Below are 24,198 nucleotides of genomic sequence, written 5' to 3'. Positions count from 1 at the left end.
GTTCAATGTTATAGTATGTGTATATTTATTAAAGGTTATGGTTATTACCTCCTCCAAATTACCCTGATCATCTGTTGGATTGTTAGCAAAATAACTTAAAAGGTTATGTACTGATTGTAATTAAATGTTTAAAAAAGTTGCCCATGGGCCAAGAAACAGATGCTTAAATTATGGATGCTCCGGGTTCTGACATTTGTTTAGTATAAAGCAACCAACTATGTTATGTAACCTTGCACTACGACTGCCCATATGTAGCTGGGCTGAGCTCCAGCTCCCTCTCCGTGACCTTCAAAGGGTTGAATCGGTCAAGAAAAAGAAAGAACAAACATGTCAGATATTAATATGTCGCTATATGTCGGCTGCACATTCGTCCTCCACACAGACGGGGGCAGTATTGTGCCATCACAAGTTGTATTTGCCTGGTAATTAAACGAAGTAGTCGGGGAGTCGGTCTTTTCGCCGTGCGGCTGCTCCGGTTTCGTGGTGGTGCACTGTTTGGAAAGAAGTCTTGGCTGTCTGAAACGGGATTTTCTTGAAAATTGAGCAGTTTTGCCACCTTTTACAGTAAGGATTTCACAGTATGGCGTTAAACCTCACGATCAACACTACGAATCCACCTCTAGGTGAGTTGCAGTTTGCAATCGTTGCATACATGATTATAAGGTTTGTGTGTCCACTCTTTGTGACAGCTACATAAAGCCAGTACAAAGTTTTCCTTTATTAATTTATATAAATGAATCGTAACCAATATATGGCAATGTCACAGCATTTTAAAACACCTGGCTCCTTTTTTCTTATGTTTCATTCTTTCGCTTTCATCCCCTATTGGCCACGGTAGTATTTAATGTGTCAAAACTGCGCACAATTCAATAAAAAGTGGAAGCAATGCTTGCAATTAATGCAAATGTTTTAACCCCGTATTTACAGGCTCCGTTCAACGTGGTAGTTTGACCCACATTTTAAATGTTATGTTCATCACGTGTTTATTTGCAGTTTGTCGCTGTGAGTGCGGAAGCTAAAGTTAGCTTGCATGTCGTCGTGGCACTCCGAACAATACGGACAGTTCGTGCTGGTTTCCCCGTAATGACACACGCTTTCTTTAATGTCCATATTTATTTTTTTCAGGCTTTAATGAATTTACATATAATTTAGTACAGGCTTGATAATGAAGGTGAGACTGACACATTAATCCATACAGAACGCTTGAGCAGAACACTTCGTCTATTCCCCTTTAGAGCAGCAAAAGGGTTTAGCGTCACTACATGTTGCGAAATAGCAAAAATCACATGCTTTTATATTAAATGTAATAATCAATTGTTTGTTGTAACAGCATGGGCAATGTTTGACATTTTGTTGCATTTTATAAAGGCAACATAATACATTTATTAACGTTGACAGCAGCTCAACAGCGCTACCCCGCGGTTGCACTGAAAACAGCAGGCTGATGCAAGCAAGTTGTAACGTGGAGTCAATTGGGTCCAGTGCACTGGGGTGTGTCTATTTTTCTCTCCAATAGCTCTGCTTCACTGCTCGTTAACACCCCACCTTTTCTAGAGATGTCCCTTAAAGTGCCTAACTTTTACTGGAGAATGGTACGACGTGTTAAATATCTTTCACATAAAAGCAGCCGTAACAACAATCTTATGGTGGTGTCATACCAAAGATTGTACGTCCTGGTTTTGTATTACTACTAGGGATTCATGCTAATCAGGAACTTACATTGCCATGAGAATGAATAATATTCAAGGTACAGATGTCTTTAAAGTAGCCTTTTAAAGAATGTAATGGGTTAATGTGTAATATGCACAGTTTTAAGACTGCATTGCTGAAATGGTAAAATGCTGTAGGCCCCATTTGACTAGTTCTTCTCATTACATTTTTGTGGTCATACACTAATTTTCGTCATAAACCAGTAAGAAGGTTGTTAGAATTTATCCTTTCAGGCGCTAGGAGTTTATACCAGCATTTGTTTAAGTACTTCATCCATCTTTTCCTGGACATGTACTGATTTGCAAAGCCTAAATTTTCTGTGGCTTGCAGGAGCCCTTCTGGCAGCAGAGCATGTAAAAGACAGCGTGAAGGTATCAGTGGAGGAAGGAAAAGACACGCGGCTTCATGTCTCAGAGTAGGCCACATTTCCCTTTCATCCCTTTCTCCATGTTGTCATAATACTGTATTCTTGCCATTGTGTTGCTTTTTTTCAATGGTCTCTCTCCATCGTTCAGTGTCATTCAGTTCAGCGATTGCAACTCCATCAGTCGATACTTGGCTCGAGTTGCTCCAGCTCTCGGCCTCTATGGATCCAACACGATGGAGCAGACTGAGGTAAGTGTGATATAAATAATTGTGTCATCCTTTATGTTTCCTTATATTAATGGTGTGGACTCTGCAGGTGGACCACTGGTTGGAGTTTAGTGCCCAGCGTTTGTGTGGTAACACTGGTTTAGCTGTGGCACTGGCTGAACTGGACAAGGCTCTCTCTCTGCGGACCTTCCTGGTCGGACATTCCCTGACACTGGCTGATATTTCTGTCTGGGCTTCCCTCAAAGGTGCTTTTTGTAACCTTTTTGGTAGCTTTACACAAGTATTCCACCAGAGTTACATTTTTTGTTCTTGTTCTGCTCTAGGTCATGTGGAATGGCAAAGCCAAGGCAAGTCCTTCTCCCATGTCAGTCGCTGGTTCTTCTTCCTGAACTCACAGGTTCCTTTCTCTGCTGTGGGCAATAAGTATACCAAAAAGAATGTCCCCCTGACTAAATCCAATGTAAGTGTAGTTTCAGATATTTATTTTGTGTACATTTTAGAAGCTAGGCAAGACTCCTGTGTTTGACTGCTGAGCTTCATTAAATATACCGGTACTTGAAATGGAATCTTGACATATTCCCGTTTCTTTTCAACAGTCCGATGAGAAAAAGCAAGATGTTGGCAAGTTTGTCGATTTGCCAGGTGCTGAAATTGGCAAGGTGGTGGTTAGATTTCCCCCTGAAGCTAGTGGGTAAGGTTTGGGGAAAGCCCTCTACTTCCTTGTTTATGTGAAACTATTGTAATCAATGGAATAAAAAAAATAGAAAAGTGTTCTTGTGAGAAAACTGAAGGGATGAATGTACCAATAATACAGTTACACTCCTTATTGGAACGTTTTTCATTATGTTTCCATTCCATTCATAAGTATTCACCGGGGGGCTTTAATGACTGTCTGTCTGAACTGGAATAAATTGTTACTTTGCTGTGGTCAGTTACCTGCACATCGGCCATGCCAAGGCTGCTCTGCTCAACCAGCACTACCAGCTCACCTTTAAAGGTCAACTCATTATGCGCTTTGATGACACCAACCCTGAGAAAGAAAAGGAGGACTTTGAGAAGGTAAAAACAAGCATGCTGGAATGAAAGATTTTAATTGTGCAATGTTAAAAACATTACCACTCATGACTTCCTTCTTCCTCAGGTGATTCTGGAAGATGTTGCCATGCTTCAGATCCGTCCAGACCAGTTCACCTACACCAGCGACCATTTCCCCATCATCCTGAAATTTGGCGAGCAGCTGCTCACGGAGGGCAAGGCCTACATCGACAACACTCCTCCTGAGCAGATGAAACAGGAGAGGGAGCAGCGCGTCGAGTCTAAATGCAGAAGCAACAGTAGGTCCCGGACATGTGGCCCATTGCTTGATACAGTCATCTGAAGCCTCACTGAGGAACATCTCTGTGCTTCGTAGCCGTGGAGCAGAACATGAAGATGTGGACAGAAATGAAAGCTGGCACCGAGCAGGGTCAGACCTGCTGCATGAGAGCCAAGATAGACATGAAGTCCAACAATGGCTGCATGAGGGACCCCACCCTGTTTCGCTGCAAGAACACCCCCCACCCCCGCACTGGAAACACATATAAGTAATTGAGTTCAAGATTTATTTGGATCAAAACAAAGTGAGTAGATTTGTAGAGTTCTAATGAGTTTTCTTTTCTTCTTTTTCCAGAGTCTACCCAACTTATGACTTTGCCTGTCCCATAGTAGACAGCTTGGAGGGTGTGACCCACGCTCTCAGAACCACCGAGTACCATGATCGCGATGAGCAGTTCTATTGGATAATTGATGCCTTGCGCCTCAGGAAGCCTTACATCTGGGAATACGCGAGACTCAACCTTAACAACACCGTGCTGTCCAAGAGGAAACTCACCTGGTTTGTCGACCAGGGATACGTTGACGGATGGTGTGTTTTCTTCAGTTTATCTGGTGGTTGAAATTAATTGTCAGCAGTTCTGAAACAATTGCTCCCTCAAAACCATTTGCCCATGGATTCTCCCCTTTTGTACTGCCACGTCCACTTCTAAATTGTCCCTTGTCCTGCAGGGACGACCCTCGTTTCCCCACTGTCAGAGGAGTGCTACGGAGAGGAATGACTGTAGAAGGGCTGAAACAGTTCATTGCAGCTCAGGTACAAGTCTCATTTTTGCAGAGGGACCCAGATTTTTATTTATTTTTTTGCCAGACATGTCGAGAGCTGAGAGCAGCTGATGTGACAGATGATTAAACATCTGCCCAGTCTGTCTAGATTTCGCTCCACGGTCCCGACAGTTGCAGTTGGATTCTGAGAATTCACAGAATTATATATATTATATCTTCCTTTACTGCTACAGAGTAAAAGAAATGAATATTAAAACTTCTTTGTTTCCAGGGTGGATCCAGGTCAGTGGTGAACATGGAATGGGACAAGATTTGGGCTTTCAATAAAAAGGTAAAAATCTTCCTCTCTGTCAATAAGGATTTTTGTTCTTGACATGAGAATTAATAATGTTCATTGTACAGAGATGTTGAAAGTAGCCTTTTAAAGAATGGAATGGTTTCATATATAATATGCACAGTTTAAAGATGATACATAGCTGAAGCTGGGCTGAGATGGTAAAATGTTGTAGGGCTCGTTTGACTAGTTCTCACTAAATATTTGTGGACCCAACAAGTGCAGTAGTTTATTTCATGTGTTTTACAAATCAGTGAGAAGGTTGTTAGCCTTTATTCTATTGGGAGCTTGGAAGGTTTAACAAAATTGGTTTAAGTGGTTCTGCCTCATCTCATGTTAAAGACAGATTATTCTCATTTGGGTAAATTCTGCTTCAATTTACAAAGCGATTCAAACATTTTAATCTGGCCTTTTACTGTGACATTTACCATTATTGTAAACTAAAAGTGATCATTCAGGTTAAGCTCATTTATCTATATTTATATCAGCCATTTATAGTGTGTGTGGTTTATGACTGACTTTGTGTCAGACATAAAAATATTGATATTTCAAGGGCAGATTTAGAATTGCTCCTCTTGTGGCATCATGCTGCTTTGTTGTTCTCATTCTATTCATAGCTTTATTTTGCTTTATGTGGTTCATCTCAATATCACCCCATTACCATTCAGACACAAACCAGCCACTTCGCTTCACATTCTGCTTTTGATTTTGGCCGCTTCCTTTGTGTGTTACTTGCTTTTTTGCTCCCTCATCCCTTTAATAAATATATAGTAATATGTGGAGTGTGACCAGGACGCATGCATGCAGCATGTACTGCTCAGTGGATCCGTATCTTTAGGTTAAGTTAAAAATACTATTAGTACTGCTGAAAGGTTTTTATAACTTCTTAGGTTAGATAAAAAAACAAAGTATTCTTAACGCTGTGTTTAGGTTTTTGTATGTGTTATGTATGTGTTGTGGAAGAGAGTGTCAGAGTTATATGGAGCATGCTTTTGCATAATTTTGTCACTTTTATGTGCAATTATGATCTTGGGCCCCAGGCAGATTGTGAACTGAACATCTTCAGTCATCCAGTAAGTGAAAACAGAGGGCCAGTTTAGCTGTGGGGCTCCCCAATAGAACATAGTCCAGAGTTTTGCAGAGTTTTTTCTTTTGCTATATTTGATAATATTTGGGGAAATTGGGTTACTAATATCCATTACCCTGACAGTTATTTCCCCAAATTCCACACTGAATAAATGGCCATTTTTCTGTTAATACAAACATGTTGTCTGTTATCCAGCTTTCAGCAAGTCGAGCACCTCTGTGGTAACACAGTTGATAATTATGCTGATTTCATCAACATTTCAATTAATTAAATAATTGAAGAGACCTGTGGTTTGATATGCAGAATGATCCTCCTCAACCTAAAGTCTCAACAGAAATGCAAATGCCAGGGAGCTTTTTTAGCCTATACCAGGCAGTTGGTGCGGCTGGTTTCACACAGGACAGCGACCGTAGTTTGACTGAAGCCACCCTCCAGGCCTCTCGGTGCGGCTGTTTTGGTGCTCACACTGACCCACAGCACACCAGGACCAAATTGGGTCAACCTAAATCTTGCCTGTGTGAAAATTCAATTCAACTTAAATCAAACTGTTCCTACTGAAGCTGGTAAATATAGTGTCACTGCAACAGATTTTAAGTTTAAACTATTGTTTTAAGAAGCATGTTTAAATATATTTTAAAAAGAGGCTACAACCTATTTTACATTGTGTTTGTCATTTGTGTGTTTGCTTGCAATTCTTTGTCTCTGTTGTTGCTGTTGGACGATCATCAATGTTTCAGTTTAGCACGACTTTAGCATGCTTTCCGATCACAAGTCAAAGATGTGTGTTGAAGCTTGGCTGGAGGGGAAAACCTAAAAGCCAAGCACAGACATGAATTCACCACAGCTATAAGAATGTGACAGAGCAACAAGGGTAGATTATGTAAAGGGTTCATTCTGTCTTAATATGTCTACCTTTTTCCTCTCTATCCTTCCCACTCCTTATATCAAACATTAAACAGCATCTCACTCTTCTGTTTCCAAGCGGCCAATTAGCTGTGTAAAGGTACTTTTTTGCGCCCCTCAATTTTCACCTCCTCTTCCTGCTTTCATCATCGGGCTGGTTTGTGTTAAAATCCACCAACATCCTCCTCTGTTTTACCAGACAGAGTCTAATCCAATCATGTTTGTTGAAGGTACACATGATAAAGCACTGCTCTTTGCATGTAGCTTTAATTGTGCTGCAGAATATTTTACACTGGTCAGGCATAACGTGACAACTGAGGGGTAAACTGAATAATATTGTCATAAGGTCACTGCAGGAACTTCTGGGTAGTTTTAGGGGGGCATTAGTGTGTGTCTCTACTGCAGGAACCTCCATCAAATGGCCGTTTACTGGAACCTTTGCGGAGCCTAACTGAGTCCCAGCTCCAGGGAAGTTTCTTAGATCGACCCCGAAAACTCCAGGCTGTGCCTTGAGGTTTAATCAGCGCAGATTGGGTAAACCTCGTGTAGAATGTGACGCGGAACCCAGCAGAACAGGAGCATTAGCTTAGCAGACAGCACTTGCTCACAGCATTCGTGTAGACAAAAAGCATACCAGAACCGCCGAAACTGTCGAAATAGTTTGCATTTATTGCATTTATAATTATCACAACACAACAGATTCTATTTATTTAATATTTATTACCCTACTGATGTGTATGCAGATGCAGCGATAGATCGGAACTCAATGTCACATGGGCAAAACTCCCTCTTCCGGTATTACCGGTACACCGTTTTGGCTTTTTTCATGTTTACTCCGTTATTACTTTCGCTTTTGGCGACTCCCCAGGGGACATCACAGTCGAAACTGTCACACAACAAATACGTGGCATTAGAAAGTCGGGACGTCTCTGAGCCCTACCCCGCAGTGGAGACACGACCATCAAGTGAGACTAATGATTGGGAAGGGAAGGGCTGTAATGGCAGCAATGGTGGGGGCCAGCACAGTTATGCCTGATCAGTGTGGTGCATTGTGGTCAGAGGTTACCGCTGTGTTCAGGAAATTTGTGAAAAATCCACCATTAAACCTGGGGACAAGTGACATTTTAACAGTACTGTACAGTATATTAATAGTAATGTTTGCCTCATGATGTGTAAAAGCATCCACTGGTGAAACGGTGGAAGTGACTGGTGGTGAAAAAGCAGCTGTTTCCCCTCCTCCCACTGTCACAAACCCTGATCACTTTGTTCCGCCATTAATGATTCCTCAGTTGCTCTCTTCGTTACCTTTATTACGTCACCTTTTACACTGAGCTGGGATATTCTTTTGTCCAATCACAATTTGATTTGTCATCCAGAAAACTGTTTATGTGTAATCTCACATTATTTTGTTTTGCTTAATCTTTTCACTGTTTGGCTTTTTTTTTTTTTATAAAGTATTGGTCTGCTTTATTTGTTTCTCACCAAGCTGTGTTTCCTCCTGTCTCCGTCAGGTTATTGACCCAGTAGCTCCCAGGTACACGGCTCTGTCCGGCTCCTACGCCGTTCCCGTTTCAATTCCAGAAGCTAAAGAGGAGATGAATGAAGTGGCCAAGCACCCTAAAGTGAGAGCATGATTTAATCGTTTAAAGTCCCATCGTCTTTTTAAAATGTACCATAACTAAATGCGTCAACATCTTCTTTAAGCGTAGACTATAAAGTTTACGGCAGCATGCAGTAATTGATATATTTGTCATTTCGTTTTTTCCATTTTATTTGACTTTAATTTTCTCACTATATCCAAGATATCTGCACATGCATGAATACATGTTTCATTCAGGGATGGTCATAAAGTTAAAAAATAATTTAAATTCTAGCAAATAAAGACAGATGGTTGCGATATGGAACCATGAAGTTGTCTAAGATTGTTTTCATGGTGTGGTTTTATTGGGAGCGTGAATAACGTCGATATGACCAAACGCAACTGAAGTAATGTTTCCAGTGAGGAAGCAGCAATTCTGATAACTGACATGAACAAAGCTGTAGGAAAAGATAATATTCATGGCTGCCAGTATGATGTAAAACACTTTCCTTTTTATGAATTACAGGGCCACCATTAACAAAAAAAAAACCAAGTACTATATTGAACAGTTGGTCATTTATGAACTTGGGACAGATGCACAGGTTATTGAAAGTCCATTCAGACTAATATGCTAAATGAAACTATTAGAACTTTGACATTGTTTTGTCGTACAACATTTCAAGGCACATTTTCCGTTATTGCTGAGTCATAGAATTATCTTAATGAACACCCTTTCTGCCTCAGCCAGAGGCGCCCTGGACTGTTGATCACAGGAGAAGAAACTTTTCTCACATACTCTTCTCCAGTATATTTGTGGTCTTTATAAACCCTAAAACAAAGCAGGCAATTTATTTCTGCTGTCTCTGTCTAACGCACGTGCTGCCCTGCAGACATCACTCGCCCATACCGCCCTTTTAACAGTAGAATCACATCACTGTCTTCATCGTTGGCATAACTTACAAACGTCTGCTGTTTGTTGTACATGTGCGTGGAAATTCATGGATAATCAGTTATTCAGCTCAATTTTGCTCATTCCTGAGAAATAAATGACCGCCGCTGGCTGATTCTCCGGTGACTGCAGATTTATTTTGCATCTTTATTCTGTTTAAATGGTTTTATTAACCCAAACTAGAATGATTTGCCTTTTCTTATCAGTGAGCTACTATTTGGGTAATAGAATGTATTCTGTGTTTGATATAAATGGGAACTGTTAATGTTGAGGTTGATGTGGTTTCTGAGTCATGAGGGAATCTTGATTGTCTCACCAGAATGCAGAAGTGGGCATGAAGGAGGTTTGGTACGGACCCAAAGTTCTCATTGAAGGTGCAGATGCAGAGACATTCTCGGAGGGTGAAATGGTCACCTTCATCAACTGGGGCAATCTCATAATCACCAAGATCAACAAGTGTGTGCTGGTCATTCCTCAGCTCTTTCAAATAAATGTCAAGACATGTTTAGCATCAGGTGAACACTCCTATTCTTTCTTCTTGTATCTCTTCAGAGGCACAGATGGGAAGGTCACATCCATGGAGGCACGCCTGAACCTGGATAACAAGGACTATAAGAAGACCACAAAAATTACCTGGCTGGCTGAGACCGACAGTTCCCCCCTGGTTCCTACCATCTGTGTCAACTACCAACCACTCATCACCAAAGCCGTCATCACCAAAGACGACGACTTCAAAGAGTACATCAACCAGAACAGCAAGGTCCTTTCTGCACAGTCGGATGTTTGCTTTGGTTTCTGGAGATTTTGATCAATTATTGTTTTTTTCTCATGCACTCAGTCGGAGGAGAAGATGCTTGGCGATCCCTGTCTGAAAAACCTGAAGAAAGGTGACATCATCCAGCTGCAGAGGAGGGGCTTCTACATCTGTGACCAACCGTTTGAGCCTATCAGGTGAGAGCAGAACAAGTTAGAGACCACACCTGCGCAGGCCTGCCTAACCAGTTATTCTAAAAGTCCTAACAGCTGTAAGGAGAGTCCCTGCGTCTTGTTCTACATTCCTGATGGACATGTCAAAGACATGCCTACTGCAGGATCCAAGGAAAAGAGCAAGAACCAGGCCTCCAGCAAACCTGTGAGTGCTTTAAAAAGTCGACTGAGGACTTCCTGTTATATGTATGTCCACATATTACAGTAAAAATATACTTTATATCACCATAATGCCCATCCTGCACACTGTACATTATGATAGAGACTGTTGTTAACAGAAACACATATTTAATGGTTAATCATTGCTAATTACAGTAGTTAGAACCCAGTGACGCTATCACCAATTCATAGTGATTCAGGTCTTTTAGAAATTGACAGTATATTTATTGTTTTACAATAAACTATAAATATAATTTTGTCTAATCAGCGGGGCAGTATTCAGTACAGTAGGCCAGAGGAAGAATACAGTAATAAGTGTGTAATGCAGCATTACTGAATGCTGCCTGCAATCCAAAGTCTTGTTCTGATTTTTGGTTTTGCGAGTCATCATACGAAGCTGTGTAATTGAGTATAAATTTGTTAAGTTGCTGGTTGTCAGTGACCGATCACAAAATGAATCTGTTAATAAGTTGTTGGGTTTTTTTTGTCAATGATGGGGTTTATTCCCTTTTCTAGCCTGCTGCAGCAACCCCAACACCAGCACCGTCCTCTGCACCGACATCCCCCCCGACTTCAGCCAGTGACTTGTTCTCGAGCATTGTAGCACACGGTGAAAGTGTCCGTCAGCTAAAGGCTGCTAAGGCCCCCAAAGAACAGGTGGACAAGGCAGTTCAGGAGCTGCTCTCTCTGAAGGTACATACACCGGAACATTTAGGCGACTAAATAAGGACATGGTTATTTAAATGATGAATCTTTTTCCCTTTTTTCTTTGTGCAGGCACAGTTTAAGAAGGAAACGGGTCTGGAGTACAAACCAGGCATGGCTCCTCCCACCTGTGCTCCTGCTCCAGCAGCTCCTCAAGTAGACTCCAGCTCATGTCCATACACTCGTGTTACTCAGCAGGGTGACCTGGTCAGGAAGCTCAAGACAGAGCAGGCACCTAAGGTACATGGTCATTTGTTTGATTTCTGATCACTTGTTTGCTTGCTCACTGTTCACATCCCCATCTGCTGGTTCACCCATAATTCCATTACGGATGGTCCCTGTCATTTTCACGTCTTTGCTCATGACCATTGAGTTCTGTGACAAAACTGTCCATGTATTTGCTCACAGCTCATGTCCTAGTAATTTGTCAGTCATTGTCAGTGCCCCCACCACCATTTTTATGCATGCAAAGTTGTTTTCATGCATGCAAAATAGAATTTTTTTTAAACACCCTCAACAATAAGCTGATTTGTTGATGGAACCAGGACCAGATTGATGTAGCTGTGAAGCAGCTCCTCGCTCTCAAAGTGGAGTTTAAAAAACTGACTGGTCGGGATTACAAACCAGGGATGGCCCCCCCCACTTCTGCACCTCCTGCCACTGCTGCTGCGGCCTCCTCTTCTACCCCTTCTGGGCTGTATGAGCGTGTTGCACAACAGGGAGAGAATGTGAGGAAACTGAAGTCTGAGAAAGCCCCCAAGGTATCCTGGCACAGAGAACATTTGACATCGTGATTTCGCTTTATTAATATAGAAAGTAAAGACAGTTGATTGTGCATCACTGTCTGTTGAAGCTGAAGCAAATGTTTGACATTTCTGGATAAACTACTCAAAAAAATTCCCCTGTTGTGAAAATCATGGTTTTGATCTTGTTAATATTTCCAAAAGTTTATTTTATATTATGCTACGTATTATGTTCCAAGTCACTAAACTCGCAGCTAAGGGTTTGTGCATTGCTGCTGTAATCCCCCAAATCTCAAACTGTTTTCAAATGTCACAGGTCTTCCATGTTTGTGCCTTAAGTTAAGGAATATTTTTTTATTGGCACATTTGAAGTTTTCTTAGAATTAGATAATATCACAATATACATTGTTGTACTGTCATGCACAATAATTGCTTTAAATGATTTGAACAGTGGTTGCATTGGAAACGGTGGCTATAAAATTGGTTAATACACTTATATACAGTCGGTTGTATAACACCAGTGTTCGTCTTGTCCATGTTTTGTCATGGTTGTGCAAACAGGACCAGGTTGATGCAGCAGTGAAGCAGCTCCTCGCGCTGAAGGTCGAGTACAAACAGCTCACAGGTCAGGAGTACAAACCTGGAGTTGCCCCAGCTCAGAAAACCACCACCCCTGTTCAGAACAGCCCTGCCCCTGCAGCCACAGATCTCTATGAGAAGGTTGCTGCTCAGGGAGAATTGGTCAGGAAATTAAAAGCTCAAAAGGCTCCTAAAGTAAGTAGACGACAGACAACTTTGACGTGGTTTGTGCTGCAATAAGTAATTGTTGATCCTTCTCAGGACCAAGTGGACGAAGCAGTCAAGACTTTACTGGATCTGAAGAACAAGTACAAGTCCCTTACTGGGGCGGAGTACAAGCCAGTAGCTGCTGCTGGAGGTGGGGAGCCCAAGAACCACAAGGAAAGAGAAAACAAAGCTGAGAAAAAACAAGGTGGTGGAGGATCAGAGGGGAAGAAGGGAAAAGGAGACAAAGCCCACCAGGCCAAGGAGCCATCGGGAGGAGCAGGTGGAGCAGGAGAGGGTCAAGGACCAAAAAAACAAACACGGTGAGAGAGGAAATCGATGAAAGGAGAAGGGCAAAGTAGACCCACCGTGATGTTTGTAATTGTAACCTTTGCATTTAACAAGTCTTTTTCCAGTAACCATCAATCTGTTTCATTCAAGAGGCAAAATTTTATTTTACTTTTTGCATCTAAAACCACATTATATTCCTCTTTTTTCCCTCTCAAATCCTCACTATTATTGATTTCAGAATGGCGTCTGTCTAAAAGCAGTTGTCACTGTTCATACTCACTGCTCAGAACACAGAACTGTACTTAAATATTATTTGAGAGCATTTCTATCTAGTCAAATGTCTAAGTTAAATAAAAGCCTCACACTTAATTGCCTCAGAATTCTATTTTCAAGACACTTGGTAGAACTTTTATCTGTGTGCATCATTGTTACCATGAAAACAAAAGTGCCAGTCGTCATTCGTTAGCCTCTAATAAAGACTTCATAGAGACAGACGTTCAAACTGGAGTTGTTTGGATGCTGAAGATGGATCTTCTATTGATGTGACCCTCTGCTGCTGTAGTTTCTCTTCCAAAGACTCTTGGCTTTTTGTAGATGCATATTTGGTGAGTTGTGGTTCTCTTGAGCCATTTGATTAGTGCCTGCAGCCTGCTGAAAGCTTCAGTGGTGCAGTTTGATTGCGCTATCATAGTGTTGTGACTAATATGTCAATTGTGCATGTTATCTGTCAGTATATGCAATTTTGGCACATCAACCAAGATTTGTGGTCAGAATTGTCCAATATATGATGCAAAAAGTACAATAAAATAGTCTGTTCCTCACAAAGTAATAATGAATTTATGCTTGTTATGTTTTGCCTTTTGGCATGGCTGGTAATTAGAAAGCTGGTTGTCGGGTTCTTACAGAGACATGAGCTTTGGGTCGCTTTTTTGTGTGTTTTTATTATAATTCTGGCAGTATTAACACTTATTAAGCAGTACAGGTGCAAAGCAAACTCCATGTTTGTACCATTGTAACATGTATATGTTGACAGGTTGGGTTTAGAGGCCAAAAAAGAGGAGAACCTGGCAGACTGGTACTCCCAGGTAAGTTCATAAGTGAATTGCTTCTTTACTAATGTTGAACCTTACCCTGGTCTTGCCTGGAACATCTGGAGTAAAACTGGTGTTGTTGTGTGTTGTCCCGCTTTCAGGTCATCACTAAAGCAGAGATGATTGAGTATTATGACGTCAGCGGCTGCTATGTGCTACGGCCCTGGTCTTTCTCCATTTGGGAAGCCATTAAAGACTTCTTTGATGCGGAGATTAAGAAACTAGGAGTGGAGAACTGCTATTTCCCCATGTTCGTCTCTCAAGCTGCCCTAGAGAAGGAAAAGACTCATATTGAAGATTTTGCTCCAGAGGTAGAAAAAGATGATGATGATGCAACAAAATATCACCATTAAGACCGTGACTGATGTGTGAATGTGTGTTTTCTTGCTCAGGTTGCCTGGGTAACCCGGTCAGGAAAGACGGAGTTGGCTGAACCCATTGCTGTCAGACCCACCAGTGAGACAGGTCTGACCAACAGCTCTTTATCTTAATACCTTTGGAAATCTTTGTGGTGTGTCTCAGGTGTTGTTCCTTTATATGAAAGATGTTTTTGTTTTGTTTCAGTGATGTATCCAGCATATGCGAAATGGGTCCAATCACACAGAGACTTGCCAATCAAACTCAACCAGTGGTGTAATGTTGTGGTTGGTATCCTCTTTTCCTTCATAAATCCTGTTTTCCACATCTTACCTGGCACTAAACATCTTATACAATACAATCTAAACATGTGGATCTTTTATTTATGGTCTATTATTCTTTTCCACCTACCAGAGATGGGAGTTCAAGCATCCTCAGCCCTTCCTAAGGACCAGAGAGTTCCTGTGGCAGGAGGGACATACGGCTTTTGCCACCAAAGAGGAAGCTGCTGAAGAGGTAACGTATGGAGAGTGCTACACAATAACATGGCACATTTTATGCCCAACATGTTTTTTTTGGGGTTGTTTTTACAGATTATTGCATAAGGACATAACTGTTGGGGTACTTGATATATGTGCAGGTGCTGCAGATCCTGGATCTGTATGCCAGAGTGTACGAGGAGCTGATGGCAATCCCAGTGGTGAAGGGGAGGAAGACGGAGAAGGAGAAGTTTGCCGGAGGAGATTACACCACGACTGTGGAGGCTTTTATCTCTGCCAGTGGTCGAGCCATTCAGGTGCGGAGTCGTCCACGCAATGTCGCGCAGTCACACTAACTTTGTTGAGTCTGAAAGCCTAAAAATCCTTGAATTTGGATTTATCATAGTGAGCAGTAGGTGATGAGACATTGACTTTGTGTCCTCAGGGTGCTACATCCCATCATCTTGGTCAGAACTTCTCCAAGATGTTTGAGATCATGTTTGAAGATCCAAAAAAGCCTGGGGAGAAGCAGCTAGCCTTCCAGAATTCCTGGGGTATTACAACCAGGACCATCGGCGTCCTCACTATGGTCCATGGAGATAACAAGGGACTAGTTCTACCGCCCAGGGTGGCCTGTCTGCAGGTAGACATGCACAGGGATACTCTGAGCCGCATCACATGCAAACTTTTGTGACACCTTCTTACCCAGTTGAGATTCATTGGAATATTCATTGGAATATTTAAAGTGTTTGTTTGTTTTAACAGGTTGTCATCATCCCCTGCGGAATTACAGCTTCCCTGTCAGAGCAGGATAAGGAGGCTCTCTTGACCCAGTGTTCCAAGTACCAGAGTGCCCTGCAGAGAGCAGGCATCAGGGTGAAGAGTGACCTCCGAGACAACTACTCTCCTGGGTGGAAGTTCAACCACTGGGAGCTCAAGGTCAGAACGGATCAATTTATCCTTGGATAATGACAGACGGATAATAGAGTAAAGCTAAACAAGTAATTGCCTCTCATTCAGGGGGTTCCGATTCGTCTCGAAGTGGGTCCCAAAGACCTGGAGCAGCGTCAGTGCGTGGCGGTCAGGCGAGACACGGGTGCAAAGGTGACCGTTCCAGAGGCTGAAGTGGCGAAGCAGCTGCCCGCCATGTTGGAGGACATCCAGTCCTGCTTATTTAAAAAGTAAGAAGCAGCCAGGACGATCTGCCATCCCTCTTCTGCTGTGGCGTTCAGCTGTGACAGATAAAAATAATTTCCCTGGCGAACAAATCAAGCTTGGAGACCCTGACCTGCCAGAAAATGTTCACTGCGGTGAATTGAAGAAGCTAACTTGTGCTGTCAATTTACAGATACGATTTTTTAAAATCTTGTTTTCTCTGTCCCCAACTGAGCGTAAAATAAAAACACTACAGAAGGAGGTTATAAGATGTTCTTTGTTTGTCAGAGCTTCTGATGACTTGACGTCCAACATGGTGGCTGTCGACACAATGGAAGACTTCCAGACAGAGCTTGACAAGGGCAAGGTGAGAATCGCAACAAAGCCGCAATCACTGCCTGCCCTTTTTGGCTAGAAATTCAATATTTATTTTTTTCCCAATAGATTGTCCAGATCCCATTCTGTGGGAAAATTCCCTGCGAGGATTGGATAAAGAAAATCACTGCCAAGTAAGTCCATCATGGTTCTTGTGTTAAAATCGACCGTGTTCAGAAGTGTCATTATGTAACATAAAGGTTTCACTGGGGCTGCAGATTGTCAGGAGGCTTTCAGCTAAATTTGAAGCTCTCGGTCTGAATTTGATGCTGATTTAATTCAGCTTTGGACATTATTCTCAAAATGGATAGTTGTTGAAATTCAAAGATAAACTTTAACAGTACAGTGGGGGTAGTTCAGTCTGTGGGGGACTGGGTTGAGAAGCGAAGGGTTCAAACCCCAGTGTGGACAAAACATGGAAGATGTTGTGGTAGTAGGGGAAGGTGCCAGAACACCTTCAGAGCACTGCCGAGGTACCCTTGAGCAAGGTAAAGAACCCACAAATGCTCACATAGGGCCCTGCGATTAACCAACAACCCATCCAGTCATGTACCCTGCCTTTGCCCATATGTGAGCCCCGAAAGGGACAAAGCAGTCAAGATGACAATGACATTAACTAGTTTTTTTAATTTGGTGCACCTCTGTGTATGCTGACACAGGATGCTGAATCTCCATGTTTTTATTAGGTCTGCTACAGGTTGGGTTATTACAACGTAAAACATAATTTTCTTATGATTTGTTTCCTGGCATTACCTCAGTTTTACCTGATACTGTATTTTCTGTTGTTTCTGTTGTCTTTTAGGGACCAGGACCTGGAGCCTGGAGCTCCATCCATGGGCGCCAAAAGCCTGTGTATCCCCTTCTCTCCTCTGAAGGCACTACAGCCAGGTCAAATGTGTGTCTGCGTTAAGGAGCCAGCTCAGTACTACACCATGTTTGGGCGCAGCTATTGAGGAGCAACACCAAGGCAAAAAGGGCTTAATGTCTATTCTTCTTCTCCTCCAATCTCATGTGGCTGTTGCTTTTAAGGTCATGAAGGCGACTGTACTTCAGGCTTGTGAATGGGGAACATTTATTTTTATAATGATAGTGGCTGTCAGCAGACCTTGCTGTTGTGTTATAAATGAAAATGTTGTACCATAGTTTTCTTCTTTATGGCTGCTTCTTTTGTTTCCCTGCCAACCACTTGAAGCCAGTCATGTGTTTAATCTCTCCTACAGCCGACAGGTGAAGAAATACCTTTTGGTAAATTAAAACACAGTTTTCTTGCAGCCAAACTGTCTCAGGAACTCTGCAAGTACTCAGGCCTTATGGTGTTATTGGCCCTCTTCTCTAACTAGTTGCTGTCTGTTGGTTATCATTCACACATTAATAAAAATGTACTCAAAGTATATTGTGGAAAAATGGGTTGGGGTTTTTTCTATATATGACTAATTACCTATTACAACCTCTGTCACACATCTCCCATTATTCTGCAACTTGTCTATAATAAAGTAGTATTCATGTCTGACTTCATTGTATTGTATTGAATCATTGAACATAATTCAAATCGAGCATTAACAATGGAGAAAATAAATGTTACATTAAAAAAAACACAACTTTGCAACCAAAAACCATTATGAGAACGTTGAAAATGTCCTTTTAGAGTTGAAAGTCTTCAGCAGTGCAGCTTAGCTCCTGCTTAACTATACAGGGTGTAGCTTTAACCAGTTATGTAATACTGGGACTTGCCAAATGGTTAAAAAGATACTTCCTTTGCAGGTTTTCATAATAAAACACCGGGCATCTCCACTCAGGGTAGTAGAGTATGGAGATGTGTGGAGATGTTTCTGTGTAACAGAAATAAAATGCTACATTTGGGCTGTGATTTATTCAAAATGTAAATACAGTATAACTTCTGAATTAAGTTTTTAAAAAAATGAATATCTCCTTTTCTACTAAAGAAAATTTTATTTTACTCGTAAGTAAAATAATTCACAAAATGTGTCTTTGTGTTCAGAAATAAGCTATTATTTTTATTTAGAGTAGCATTGGTGGGGTCAGATGTACACAGAATTGCATACAAATTGTTATGTAACAGAGTCCAACGAAATCATGGACAACAAATTGTTCAAAGATATTTTCTGTTTCATGAAATATTCGACATTAGAAAAGATGAACCAGAATGACGTTTTTAACTTCAAAAAGGTTTACAATAAAAGCAGTTAAATTGTCCGAAGGGGAAAAAACATTGTAAAGTGAACTAGACAACTCCACAGAAATTTTGATCATTCTCGCCCAACCCAATTAAATACATGGCCTTATCATGGCCCTCATTCCGCCCCACATAAGATGACCAGCAACAGGCCTGTGAGAGGCAGAAACTGCTGAGTGATGTTTTTGATTAGCAGAGGCTTGTAGCTACAAAAGAATATATGTTTCATGTGTGTGGGACCTACTGAGTTATGGAGATTTATTCAGCAAATTTTAAAGCATTTTTCAACCTGCCACAATCTAACTTCTTCCATAGACACCAATGTTAAATGACACTAGGGAGGGAAATTCCATGCTTTAAAGAAATGCCCCCTTAGGGGGCAACTTTCACTTTGTAAACATTTTAAAGCTTGAATGGTGTTTCTATGGAAATGAAGGGTAGAGCTGTGGGCATTCAAGCAGGGGTCAAAAGCGTGACTTTTCCAGGGCCTCTCCTCTAAGATTACATGGGTTTTGGGGAGTTTAAACCTACTGTTCCTGAGGAGTTTGAGTTTTTGTGGCTGAGTTTCTAGAATTGTAAACTGTGCACCTATGGGGCACACAGATATATGGTTGTTTTCCCATGGTTGTTTTACTTTTTGTTTTGTTCACAGAAAGACAGTGATCATGCAAAAGTTCCCTTTCTAATTTGGGTCTACAAAACCTTCATCAGACCATGCAGAACTCGAAAATGAGCAGGCAGCACGTTTTGCCTGTCTTGACCACCAACCCTCACTATCCTCACATTGACAATAGGCACTTAAAAACATAACAGAAAATGTAGTAAATTAATACGATATTGCATCATTAACGGGTTTTAATCTGAAAGAGACAGGAAGTTGGTCTCCTGGCGCCCCGCCCACCCAACTTCACCCCGACACAGTCGCTCCTCCAGCCCATCAAACCAGCTGCCCAACGCTACAGATTATTGCACTTCATTAGCGACAATGGGCGACAAAGGTTTGTCGGACGAGGCGGTGGCAGGAGTCTGTAAAGATGGAGATCCCATTACGAAGGTGAGACGAATTATTCATGGTTAAAAAGGGGGTCGTTAGTGATTTCCAGGGGTATTAAAATCCAACATTCCGACGGTTGACATTTAAACCTGCTGTTTCCTTATCACATTTAAACGGGTCGCATTCATGAAATAAAATACATTTAGGTTTATTTTTACGGTAAATAACTACATTGTGCTGTTGTGAAACATGCAGCATTGTACGGATTTTATTTAAAATGTGTTGCACACCTAGCTGGTTGAAAACTTTGTGCTACGGAAAGCGTTTCACTCCAAAGTTGTTGGGGAATTCTTTTTCGCGTTTGGTAAATCCACAAAAGACCGTTGACAAGATGCTCAACTGATCTGACAAGTTGGAATTTTCGTCGGTATTTAGGCGCGGCCGGTCGGTCAAACCAGCTAACGTGCTGTCGTTTAAACCAGGCGGCTGTGGAAGCTGTGTTTTTCATCTGTCAATAGAGATTGTTCAGAATAAATAAAGAAAAACTTGAAATATTTGTCATTCTCACAGACCTAGTTATTACAAGCTGTAACTCCTGTTTTCTGGTATTTTCAGTCCAATGAGCTTTATCACAATCTCAGGACAAAGTTCACCTCTGGTGTTTCATCAGAGTTTATAGATTAAGGTCTTTTTCACTTGGGTGGGTGCATCACTAACTAGTTTATATAGATATAGAAATATCTAGATGTATAGAGAGATAGATGGATGGGTGATTTAAGTAGAGTGTGTGTTAAATATGAAGGGTAATGTAATACTACAGTAGTCTTGGGAGGAAGAGAACAGGAAATTTGAACAGTAAGCAGCTTCACAGATAACAGTACACTGTGAAAATACACACACACACACACACACGGGAGGGAGAGATGCAGTCAGATCAACGTCAGACTCAGCAAAAAACGCTCAGTTATTTTACTTAAAGTGAAAACTGTCATCCATTGGTCAAATTTTTTAACTTTATTCCTTATAAAGGTTGTGAATGAGCGGTTCTGAGGTAATTGCTATATCTATTGTTAGAAGTACTGTAATAGTCAATACAAAACTGAGTAATGTTTGTTCCCAATAAAATTATATATGATAAACTGAAATTTTGGGTACTTCACTGATTGATCTTTTTTTTTTAAAATCTGTAATCCACAAGCAATGCTAATTTTTGAAACTTGAGACTCTGGCCATTTGCTGTTTACACGGAGTGCGCTCAGTGCTCGCAGAAGGAAATGGGTCGTAATGGTGTTGTGGTAAAGGGAACTTTGTACAGCACTTTGTTTTACGGGTTTATCTCTAATTTCATTCTTATGCTTAGAAGGAAGCAGAATACCCGTAAATGTGATCTACTGTCTGTGTCTCATGCACGTGCACATGAAGACCACCGCAGCAGAGTGAAATAGATTTTCACAAGTCGGTGCCAGGATACTGGACCCTGTGCTAGAATTTAGGCTCAGCCACCTGAAAATGATGAAAATTCAGCAGCTTTTTTCAGTTATATATACTCTAAAAGACGGTATTTATCTTTGTTGTGATTGCTTCACGTTGCTGCTGTTTGAATGTGACGTCTTCATTGTGTGTTTCAGGATTTTATGATGCAGCAGACCATGCTGCGGGTCAAAGACCCCATTAAATCCTTGGATTTCTACACCAGAATCCTTGGCATGACGTAAGTATGGAAGCAGGTTTCAATCCCGTCGAATATAGACGGCAACAAAATGGCTTTGATGAGGAATTGACTTGATGTTTTCACTCTGGTTCCAGGCTCCTCCAAAAGTTTGACTTCCCCTCCATGCGTTTTTCTCTCTACTTCCTGGGTTATGAGGACAAAAAGGAGATTCCTGCAAAATTAAAGGACAGAACAGCCTGGACCTTTTCCAGAAGAGCCACCATTGAGCTTACACAGTAAGATTGAAAAATGTTTCTAAAACTGCTGTGGCATCTTTGGCCATGGCCTCATAATGATGAAACCCAACCAGTGCCAGCTAACGATCCACTTGCTCTAATATGGTGGCCTTCTCAGTATAGCATCCAATAAACTTAAAATGCTCCACTCACAGAGTGTGTAGAGGCCTTAAAAAGCCATTGAAACTGGTATCTTTGTCTTACTTCTCACTCTCATGCTTTCTATCTGCCAGTAACTGGGGCTCAGAGTCTGATGAGAGTCAATCGTATCACAATGGAAACTCAGACCCGCGTGGCTTCGGTAGGATTACCGTGTTGTTTTATTGAAAAATATTACCGAATGTTCAATTTGATATGTCACAACTAATTTAAAGTAGTCTTTGTTTCTTTCTAACTTGAATATTTGAATATTGTACATGTGAAATATGACTTAAATTGGGTTTAGAGTAAAGTGTGAGTGTCTACATTCAACAGGACACATTGGAATCGCAGTTCCTGATGTTCATGTAGCCTGTAAATTATTTGAAGAACAAGGAGTCACATTTGTCAAGAAGCCTGATGATGGTGAGATAAAAGCGTACACTAACGTCACACACACACACACACACACACACGTGACACATTTTTCAGGCCTTTATTTTTCTCCACAGGTAAAATGAAAGGTTTAGCCTTCATTCAGGACCCTGATGGTTACTGGATTGAGATCCTGAGTCCCAACACCATGGTGTCCATTACCTCCTAAAGATCTGACTGAATGCTGTATGCTGCAGTGCATGAAGCCCAGATCTGCTGTGGGGTTGACTGGGACTGCAGAACATTTCAGGGGGTTAGTGGAGAATTTAGCAACATGCTATGAGAAGCTGTGGAAAGATGGAAGGGGATTGCTTATGTGGTGCTATAGACCGCTGAACATTGGACAGTTATCAATTACCTGAGTTTCTGCTTAAAACGCTGAGTACTCGATGTAGCTGTTGAAAGGCATTTGTCTTCAGTATGTGTTGCTGAAATACAGCTGTGTTATTGTGCAATAGTAATTGTTCCAAATAAACATTTGTTAGAAAATGTGGCAGCAGTGATCCCAGTTAAGAATCATAGCAGGCAACGGGAACGCGAGGTGGGATTCTGATTCAATTATAGTAACTAAAGAATAAGTAACAACTTTGGTTTGTTGCTTCTAAGTGTGATTGTTCTGCAGCCGTGAAAGACCTCCAGCATCACCATCGTTGTTCTGAAAGTTTTCAGGAAACCATGAAATCCAGTTGAGCCTGTTGTCAGACTGTTTCTGATCCTGTGTTTGCTGCTCACCCCACTTTTTATCAGCGTCTATTTTATGTGTCTGCAATAAGCAAACATTAAAATACATAAAAACCCATGTTTTGCCTTCTAGATGTTTGAATTCATGTGCGGGTTACAGAAAAATGGTTGGGTTTTTTCCACCTACACGTAAATTGAAAGATGTGACAAATGTCTCAAAAGATTCACCAGCCCTCCAAATTCCCCACATCCCAGTTTGAGTTAACACACAGGAACAAATCGACCATCAATGTTGCTACGCGGGAACCTTTCTTTTGTCACTTTCCTGGCTGTTTTTGGTGAATGCAGCATGCTGTTGCACCTCTGCCCTCACCGTGTGCTGCTCCTCTGGGAGGTGCTTTAGTTCTCTATTGAACGTTTGACAGCCCCATCCAGGCCACAACATGCATCTTCAGCATAAAATATTCCTTTATTTGAACCCACAGTGGGGATACTTATCGATAAAGAGAAGCACTTGCAGAGTAGCACAGGACCAAAGAATAAATGGAACTACATGGTACAGAAGGGGGAAATTAAATAAAGATTTAAGTTGTATTGCCATATTTTACAGTTTGACAACAGAAGAGTGTCCATCTGTGATCACAGCGTGTCCTCCAACACAGTTCCACTTCATTTCATGAAAGGCATTAAAAGATACAGAAAAAGACGGAGGAAAAATGGTTGAATTAAAGGAAGAGACAACGCTGACATGTTTGTTTTACACTCGAGTCCTGCAGGTGGCGGTCAGCCACCAAAATAAAGCTGATTAAAACCGCATTAAGTAAAAGTCAGAAAGAAACAGTTAAGTTTTATTTCATGTTTTATTTTTCAAGAAAATGCGCTCAGACTATAAATGTATAAAAACTTGCTTTTAAGCAAGTCCTTTCATTAGATGTGGTTATGTATCATCAGTGGTGGTAAGTAAGTCATCGTCTTCAAGAAATGATGAAAGAGCATTCATTATCCTAAAACATAGGTGGATTTTTTTGGTCCTTGTTTAAGAAAGAAAGTCCTGGGCAAATAAATATTTATGGCATGATTTAATAGAATTTACTGTTAGAGCAGCCCTCAAGCATTCAGGAAGTTTGTTCCATGAGTGAGGATCATAGTAACTCAAAGCTGCTTCACTTTGACTCAGGAAACCAGGAGTGAGTCCCTTCCTGGTTGTCTATAAGTCAATCTGCAATGCATTTTGGCCCAAGACAGGCCCAATTCTTTGCCACACAGGCAGCTAGTGTAGCCTATCTTAAGCACAGGTGTCTTGTGTTCCACCCTCTTTGTGTTACTGAGGACTCTGGCTGCACTGTCCTGGATGAGCAGCAACTGTCTGACTCATTTTTTACAAAGACCTGTAAACACGCCATTACGTAATCCAGCCTGAAGGAGCCCACC

At 41.4% G+C, this 24,198-nt stretch overlaps 2 protein-coding genes across 3 annotated transcripts; both read left to right on the top strand.

Annotated features, from left to right (window-relative positions):
• The first annotated feature begins 435 nt into the window (after positions 1 to 435).
• eprs1 (glutamyl-prolyl-tRNA synthetase 1) lies at positions 436 to 17,888 on the top strand. 2 transcript variants are annotated; one of them, XM_011609534.2, is made up of 34 exons: positions 436 to 623; positions 2,041 to 2,125; positions 2,226 to 2,325; positions 2,393 to 2,549; positions 2,628 to 2,764; positions 2,901 to 2,995; positions 3,237 to 3,363; positions 3,446 to 3,638; positions 3,716 to 3,887; positions 3,974 to 4,207; positions 4,348 to 4,432; positions 4,673 to 4,732; positions 8,237 to 8,347; positions 9,573 to 9,709; positions 9,806 to 10,013; positions 10,092 to 10,204; positions 10,268 to 10,385; positions 10,916 to 11,092; positions 11,177 to 11,344; positions 11,650 to 11,865; positions 12,409 to 12,621; positions 12,688 to 12,953; positions 13,955 to 14,006; positions 14,114 to 14,323; positions 14,405 to 14,477; positions 14,577 to 14,656; positions 14,784 to 14,885; positions 15,010 to 15,165; positions 15,294 to 15,491; positions 15,614 to 15,787; positions 15,869 to 16,029; positions 16,292 to 16,370; positions 16,448 to 16,512; positions 17,181 to 17,888. In XM_011609534.2, exons 1-34 carry the CDS (start codon positions 581 to 583, stop codon positions 17,329 to 17,331), a joined length of 4,716 nt encoding a protein of 1,571 aa, XP_011607836.2. In that variant the 5' UTR covers positions 436 to 580; the 3' UTR covers positions 17,332 to 17,888. The 2 variants fall into 2 exon arrangements, with proteins under 2 accessions (XP_011607836.2, XP_011607837.2); XM_011609535.2 differs by lacking the exon at positions 11,650 to 11,865.
• Positions 17,889 to 19,466: 1,578 nt separating this feature from the next.
• glo1 (glyoxalase 1) lies at positions 19,467 to 22,885 on the top strand. Its single transcript, XM_003969407.3, has 6 exons — positions 19,467 to 19,626; positions 21,195 to 21,277; positions 21,373 to 21,513; positions 21,747 to 21,814; positions 21,988 to 22,077; positions 22,164 to 22,885. The coding sequence occupies exons 1-6, from the start codon at positions 19,558 to 19,560 to the stop codon at positions 22,253 to 22,255; spliced, it is 543 nt and encodes a 180-aa protein (XP_003969456.1). The 5' UTR covers positions 19,467 to 19,557; the 3' UTR covers positions 22,256 to 22,885.
• The last annotated feature ends 1,313 nt before the right edge of the window (positions 22,886 to 24,198 follow it).

This window comes from Takifugu rubripes, chromosome 13 (genome assembly GCF_901000725.2).
Source record: "Takifugu rubripes chromosome 13, fTakRub1.2, whole genome shotgun sequence".
NCBI lineage: Eukaryota > Metazoa > Chordata > Actinopteri > Tetraodontiformes > Tetraodontidae > Takifugu > Takifugu rubripes.
This window is presented reverse-complemented; position numbering and strand designations above follow the sequence as displayed.